We start from the raw sequence: 8,265 nt of genomic DNA, 5'->3' as shown, positions 1-8,265 counted from the left end.
AAATAAATGATGCATACGAATGCAAGTTGATATCGCTTTCGAACAAAAACGTGCAACTAATATGAAGCATTAAGGGCCTAGCAGTATTTGTTCCATAAGTTTATCACAAGCGAAATGCCGGGTGAAGGCTGTGATTTGACAATTAAAGAAGTGAAATTTAATGAGAGAGATTTTTCTAAAGTATAATTTCGCCATTTACCCGTGTATACGTTATTTGATGACTATACGTTCAAGGGTTAATGTGCTGACCTGTCGCGGGTGGCGCTACGATCGCGAGGACAACGGATCCGAGCCCCTATGGCGGTCTTGAATTGAGCAGAGAATGTAAACAATGCGAACGACAAGACAACAGTGGTGCGCCAAGTGGGGCTGAGTTTCAGAGGTGGTTAGTGTGTGAGTTCCCGTGCGAGCTCTACGAGCTGGTCACCTCGTGTGGGGCCAGAGGTGCGAGGCGCTCCAGTGCTGGCTCAAGTTGGGGCTTCATACGAAGGAGTCCATCGCTCAACATGGACGGTTCAGGACCAGAAGCTATTCTTGCCCCAACAGCAAAACGCCAGTCGCCCCGAACCTCCGCGGCAACCGAATCACTAGCCCTCGAAGATCGCAAGAAGGACAATAGCACGCAACATCGCTACCAAGAAGTAAGTAGAACAACATATCGCCAATGAGTATTGGGCTCGTTGGTTCATTGACAAATCCGGATTCTAATATACGGATGTCGCCACACACTTGTTAATGTCGCGTGCGCTAAGTGTGCCCAGGTAGAGAAGGCAGAGGGACAGGGTAGCGTAAAAGGTGCAGTCTTCAATACTTCAGAAATGAACGCACAGAGAGGGGAGGGGGGGATGGACATATTGATAACGATAGTTAACGATGTTGTCTCCTGTCTCATGTACATTCGCAATGCTTCAGTATAGGTCTGCCTGTGCCTACTCTAGTCGAATTGATCCCACTAGGCAATCTGGCATACCCATTCCAAGTGCTGTTGTTTATCATGTTTGACGGAGTGGCGCTGTTGCTCACAGCACGCATGTGTGGAATAGGGGTGGAGGACCGTTATTTGTCCGTTCCTGGGTTTGTGATTGGTCGTCATCGTCCTTTCGGATACCGGCGCAGCACATGAATTGGGTTTCATTCGGTGTTCTACGATGCTCCTATAAGCTACAGGGGACCCTGCGTGCACTGTCGCTCGACGAATAATCATGAACACTTTACTCCGCTGCTGGCCCTCGGCTTGCTACCACAAACTAGTGCCCCGTGTTGGTTCCCCCCCAAACGGTTAGCTACGATGAATGCTGCTGTGCACGTACCTTATTAGGATTATTAACCGTAACTCGGGTTCGCAGCGTTTAGTTGCCTGCTGCCTGAACGGTGACGATGCTAGGCAGGCAGCCATCGTAGGTGCGTTCATTGACAGACTGAGCAAAAGGGTTCGCTATGAGGAACAAACAGGAGAACAGAAGCAAGTGAAACTGAATGAGAACAGGAAGAAGTTCTCATCTCATAGTTATTATTACTACCACCGGTGACGTACGTTGCCATTGTGGCATGGAATCGTTCACTTGTACGTACATACTGTGGTAGTTGGTTTGTGCTGCTCTGAATGATGTTACGGTTGACATAAACGAAACATAAAGAAATTAACTTCAGTTTAAGATCACTTGCCATAATCAAACCGTCATTTCTGCTCTTCTTCACAGTTGTCTTCTTACTGAACGATGTTTATACTATTTACTTCTAACTACAGGCTCTCGCGTCATCTGTTCGGTTCAGCTCACATTTCGTGTACAGCATTTACCTCACAGTGGACTTGTTTTTCAGATGCCCTTTAGCAAATCGAACATAGGCATACGTCAGTGGACAACTGAAGTTCCGTGTTTCGTGCATCTACTCGTGCATTTTCCACTACCCTCACCTCATCTTGCCCTGGGCTCCTGCTCAGGCCTAGTTAAACCCAGTCAAACGTCGATTTATGATTTCCGTCATATACGATGAAGTGTCAGAATCAGTAACAGAGGCTTGATATTTTTACGACTTTAATGGAGTGGCAAAAATATTCCGCACGTCGGTCCTGCTATCTTGGTTGTCGCTATTGCTATAGTTCGTGCCCCCGTTGTGTCCATGTAGGTACTCATCAATGCCGCTGTTTTATGCCTGCGATAGCACAGGCCATTTTTCGTCAGCTACTACTTTGATTTTAATCCCCAAAATGATCCTAACAAGCTCCATATAAAGAATTTGTGTCTGGTTTCAGTTTTCCTAGCATCAAGTAAACCTTCAAGAATGAATCCTAGTTCAACGTGTAATCGGTATGGACGCCATCAAATCTCGTTCGAACAAGCAGCGGCACTAGTACACGTGTGCACGGAGAAGCCAATGACAGGAAAAATGATAAACATGTCTGTTTCGCCTTTGTCTATCTACGATAGCTATGTGTAACCGTTGTGACGATATTGCACCGCTAATATTCACTTCAAAACTATAACGAGGGCGGCCGCTATGATGCTATGAAAAAAGGCATGACTTTTGTTGTTTCTAGTGCTGCTACCGGCGCGATTTATATACTGCCAAGCATATAACCTCAACCGGCACAATCACCGCGTGACACGCCCGACCTTGGATCCTGCGGTCTTTAAGGGTTCGCTTTGTAGGTAGCGCTGAATCGCTGACGTATTTAACGCTCAGTCCGCCGTCAACAGTAGCAGCAGAACAGTTCTAATCGATAGCTACTAGACTTGATGGGCACGAGTAGCTCGGTAAAGTCACAAATTGCTTGACGTAATACAGAACAGTTACTTTGGCCTTTGCGATCCCGGCTGTGGCATAAATAACGATTCAGGCGCGCCCGCAGTCGGCGTCATGAAGTCGGTGCGTATGTGCATGCTTTTCCGCTTTTCTTTTTGCCGGCCGTATTAAGATAGCATTTATTGAACGATGAAAAACGCTACGATTAGCACGGCTGCAGTAGATGCCAGCAGCAGTGGCCGCACATGGAGTCTCAATGAATACGCCGACGTTTGATTCGTTCTCGTTAGGTCGTTTGATATTTGGCTACAATAGTCTATTGACCCCCAAGACGCAGGCTGCTCACCCGTTCGCCACATATGCCCCGACATTTAGTATTTGCTCGTCTGTGACAGCAACGATAAGACAACAGAGCGAAATAGCGTCTGGAGCAACGGCAAAGACAGAACCGAGCGAGTTGGCCTCGCGAATTGGACTCGATTCTATCCACCTCGATAGGTGCAAATAAAGAGGCTGCTTGTAACACAGCGGCTAGACAAGCAGAAGGGGGCAAAATGCAGTGGAAACCAAAGCCATCTATTCCATTATTATATTATCAAAGCGTTCTATCCTCGAAAGGATGCGTATCATAGTAATAACAACATAATTAATAGCAGAAATAGCGTGTGCCTTTTTTAACTATTGATCACCGTAGTTCGTATTGTGTTATATAATGCAGAATTAGCACAACAGCTATCGTACATCTGTCTGGATTAACGCATTGCATAATGTAGCGTACGTCCACTGCCGACAGGCAAGCAAAGCTCATTTTATGTTGCTTTAGCTAGAAGCAAATTGCGTACATGTACGCTGCCAGCCGTACGATCATGGCCGCGTTCTGGCTGTCGAGCGTGACACGACGGGGGCGGTACTATGTTCCTAACGTGTTTTTCCCTCTTTGCTGACGTCTTGTGTATACACCTTCTGTAGCCTCCGGTCTTCGATTGCCGTCGCGCAGTACCGTCTTCTTCGTTTTCTTATAGAGAGTGCGCAAATGCCTGTGACAATAATAATTATAATAGTAGTAACAATGTCGAAGGGTGGGCACACGGATGTGCGTAAGTTCTTGAACTTATGGGTTATTAGCGTATTGGTCTAGTGTAATTTTTCTCCAACGTTGTGTAAACGTGATGTGAATCAGTCTGCCCTTTACGAAGCCCTTTACCCTTCACGGTTCGCGTTCCCTCGCGCTGTGTACTTATATGTACGAATACGTTTGATAATTGGTAAAGTATATATATATAAGCAAAAAAATTAGCGGAAGTAGAACGAGAGAGTGAGATTAGGATGACAGTAGAAAATAGACGTGGAAAGAAGCAGAAAGGAAACGTGAAGCGCTGTTATTAGATACGTATCTGACAATGGACTTTTTGCTTGACGAGGTGGAGTTCTCGATCTTCAAAGGTGTATCCCTGCTCTTCGACAGTCAGGTCGGTCGATCAGTCGGCCGTATCGTGGTATCTCAGTATTATGTTTAGTTACGCCCATGCAAATTACAAGGCATCCAGTTAATCAGTCGGTCAGTTAGATGGACAGAAAGCATCAAAAGCCATTGACGTACGCAAGCTTCAGGGCAACCACGAAGCGATAGCCGCTGGCTAGCAGACACATCTCCTTAATAGTACTCGTAGTAGCCGTAGTCGGACGACTACTTCAGCTATAATAATAGTAGCACCAATAGCATCTACGTAGAATCTGCGTAGATTCTACCTCTGATTCACGTCGGCCATCTCGACAGGCCGAAACACGTTTGCGCCGAGCACTTTTTCGGCTATCGTTCGTTGAGCTCTATCATGTTCTACAACGTGTGCATAATGCAACCTGCACAGGTAGACACATTGATATGCTACTCACAATATGGCTAGCACCTCGAAAGTAAAATAGCAAAAAAAAGTTAACTAACTTACCAGATTTAGTTGTCGTTTATATTGTCGCGTTGCACGGGCTATGACGGGCTTTTGACGGGCATAAAATGCGACTCAAACGTCGAAAACGGGTTTCATCAGACAAACGCCACGAGCGAGAATATCTGGTAAATAGAATGAGTTACTAGATTTAAGGATATATGAAACTCAGGCTGAACTGGTAGATAACATCACTCGTCTAAGGTAATGCGAATCCAGTTCCTTTAGTCGTCATAGACCGCATCTAACTAGGAGTTAAAATTTTTCCTCGTATAATACTAAAGTAACGCGGAGTAAAGTACGGAGAACCTTCATATACGTTAAGGTCAAATGCATTCTTGTTCGCTGCAAAGATATAAGGAATTGATACTGAAGAACGTATGTACTTGGTTAATTCGGAACCTAAGAAGATTGAAGACCGGGTTGTATTTGCGATATATTTTAAGAAGTGATTGTCTTCGTTTGCTTGTTCTTATAAAGACATTCAGTATGCTTAATTGTCGCTTTACGCAACTACGATTAAATTAGAAATTAGATAAGCTGTTGATGCCAGTCAATCCATCTGATATATATAGGGCCATTGACTTTTCGAAAACGAGCTTCCTTTTTGGGCTGGCTTTTAAAGAATAGAAGATGTGCAACGTTTGACAAATTTAATTAAACTATGTAAGTGGCGGTATGTCGTGAAATATTAGAGGAGTTTATTACAAACAGGTCATTTTCAATGATCGATTATAAAGACATTTCCTCAACGTTCTGTAAATTCACGAACTTTTTATGGATGATTTGTTTGGACCATTTTTTACCCATAGTACCCAACATTGACATTTCGAGCTTTACTGTGGTACCGAATTGAAAACTTCATTCACTGGTACTGTATGTCTGTTACCGTGTCGAGACACGTTGTTTTTATTAAGGACAACAGATGAGATTATGTGTGAACAAACCCGTCTACTTTCCGAACGTCCCATTGACGTGTAACTTCCACACAGTTATTTTAGACTTGTACACAAACGCACTTCGCGATAGTAATAATTTGATTAAATCATGACTCGACGAATCTTCGGTCCATTACGGCTATGCGTCTATTATTTGGTGTGACTTACACATCGGCGGAAAGTTATGCTAAACAATACATGAATACGCAACTTACCGTAATAACTGGGATGCATGCACATCGAAACCGGGTCTTGAATCAACATTAGTAGACGATCAATAATAAAAAATTAACCGAAAATGATTAAATTTTTTAAAATTAAATTATTAATTAATGAATTTAATTAAATATTTTATTCTATTACTATATAATGCAATTTAAATGTATCAAATTTTAGTTTCCAATCTGTAATTTTTGTACGTCATACAGCCGTACATTCTTATGGCCCGCGCGTATATTTATGAATGTATTATTCTACGTATATGCTTCTTATCCGTGTCTCTCCCATCCATACAAACATACTTCTTCGTCCATTCTTCTGCCACTGTGTGTTGGCGACACCGATGCAATCATCGAGCGATCCAATCACTGTGTTATCTAACCTATCACTCATTCCGCTTTTAAATAGTTCCCACCTAACATCGTACAACTACTACTATTACCAGCCAGCTATTTAACTCGCAGCGAGGGAGCACCATGGAACATTGAGGGGCTGCCCGGAAGGATAAGGAGTTCAAGTGAGCCTCTGCTGTCTGATGTGATGAAGTGGCAACATCAGATCGACTGCCTTTATTTAGTAGCTTATACGAATACCGATAACTGTTCGTCCTATTTGCTTGACGCCCCCATCTCTGTCTAACAGCAGTGCTAGTAGCAGTAGCATTCTTCGGTTTTGCCTTTTTGTTTTGAAGGCAGAGGGTTGCGCTTTCGAAGACATGACATAGACCGCCGTTGGGACCGAAGCTTCAGCCACGCAGAAATCGAGAGCATGCGACATGGTTTGTGCGGGGTAAAGCGCGGGACAGGAATAAGGGTTGGAGGATCTGGGAATTGTGGCGAAGACTAGCTGTCACACTCTAGAGAAGTCATCTATTGTCTATTGATGATATGGGCCTATCAGTATATTCGAAGTATACGGCCGACAAAGGCCTTTTCATACGTCGTACGCGTCGGCGACGATTTACGTTCTGTTTGACGCCATTTGCGCACTAACGAACGGTGACATAGTCGGGCCGGCCTAACCTAAGCTAGCCTTACTTTGTAGCTTTGCTTGGTTACAACCCTCTTGCCTATATGGTCAGGGATGGCCATTAAATTACATACACAAATGCATGAATCATGCGAGGGTTTAAGCTATACCAAGTAGAAATCCGGCTGTTCATTCGTTTCGCGAGGATGTAGACTCCGCAAAACCTAAAACATTCGGGAGAAACTATCTAGATTTCATTTTAAGGATCTGCTTTAGTCATAAAATAAAACGCCACGGGGCAAATGGAATAACAATAATATTTCTTTTTAGGTAACTGAGCCACCGTATCTGCCCATGACCCTGCTACCTTTTTGTGAGAACGTACTAAGTCGTAAACATTGAAAAAATATTTCTTTAAAACTGAAACGTCTCTAATTTACTATGTCTAATAATATGCTTGGCATAACCACCTAGAAATTACGTTCAGCTTTAACAAATGGGTTGAGGATTAACTGATTGATTTTGGCAGGCACTTTGCATTGGGTTTCCAGAAGTTAATAAAACCCATTTGATCCAGCTAACTCGTAAAGTACGAAGTAGCAGTAATCATTTGTAATTGTTGTTTATTTACTTGCAATGCTATGTGTAAGGTATAGACTCATACACCTCGAGTGCCATTAGGTCCCGTGTGGCTCAATGCATGGTGATGTGGTACGTTTTTGCCCCAAATTTAGTAAGGCAGTTAGTTGGCTGGTGCGTACATCTGTGGTCTGCAGGCTAATTTGGAACGTTAAGAGACACCCCTATATTGATGTCAAGATTTGCTGTGATTAGAAAGGACATCTTTACATATCCATATAGACCACACAGATGAGCAATTTTTTTCATGTTTCGATCAAGCTCGAGACCAGGACATGCTAGTTAAGGTGCGACCACGTGAGAGCATTCAGTTTGAAATTCTTCCAAGATTCAGTTGTAAAAATGAAAATCCGAGTATCAGCTATATTATCGAGTCCTAGAGGGGACATTAGGCCAATAAAAGCCAGTGAAAAAGAATGCTCTTACTCAGAAGTAAACCAATAGGAATTATAGGTAACAAAAAGCATGAGAAGTTGTCATTTGCCAGGCAGAAATCTTTTCGTTACCGAAATACGAAGAAAAGACTAGCTGTGGAACATCGCTCGATCTTGTTGGCTTGCAAGTTTTCTAATAGGACTGTTAAGAAGTTAGTAAAATAAAGAACCGATTTTTGTGGAGAACGTTATACGAAGATAATTTGTTTCATTTGCTTTATAAGGTAAGATGTCAAATAATCATTACCTTATTTATTCTGGGCCATATTTTCATTTAATGCCAACATAGCTATTTAACGGCGTTGAACGATGAATCAACATATCTTGCTCGACAATGCCTCGTTGGAACGACCTCGATTGAATAGGATTTATATTCAA

The 8,265-nt window shown here is 43.0% G+C and overlaps 1 protein-coding gene across 1 annotated transcript in view; it reads left to right on the top strand.

The window, feature by feature from the left end:
- Window positions 1–303: 303 nt before the first annotated feature.
- LOC111251050 (regulator of G protein signaling 7-like) overlaps window positions 304–8,265 on the top strand; it is a 30,124-nt gene continuing 22,162 nt past the window's right edge. Inside the window, exon 1 of the mRNA XM_086991175.1 lies at window positions 304–641. Coding sequence (XP_086847301.1) covers window positions 507–641 — 135 coding nt within the window. The 5' untranslated portion in view covers window positions 304–506. The remainder of the gene's footprint in view (window positions 642–8,265) is intronic.

Source organism: Varroa destructor, unplaced genomic scaffold, assembly GCF_002443255.2.
Source record: "Varroa destructor unplaced genomic scaffold, Vdes_3.0 BEIS01000005.1, whole genome shotgun sequence".
NCBI classification, from domain to species: Eukaryota; Metazoa; Arthropoda; class Arachnida; order Mesostigmata; family Varroidae; genus Varroa; species Varroa destructor.
Note: the sequence above shows the minus strand (reverse complement) of the source record. Positions and strands in the feature narration are given on the sequence as shown.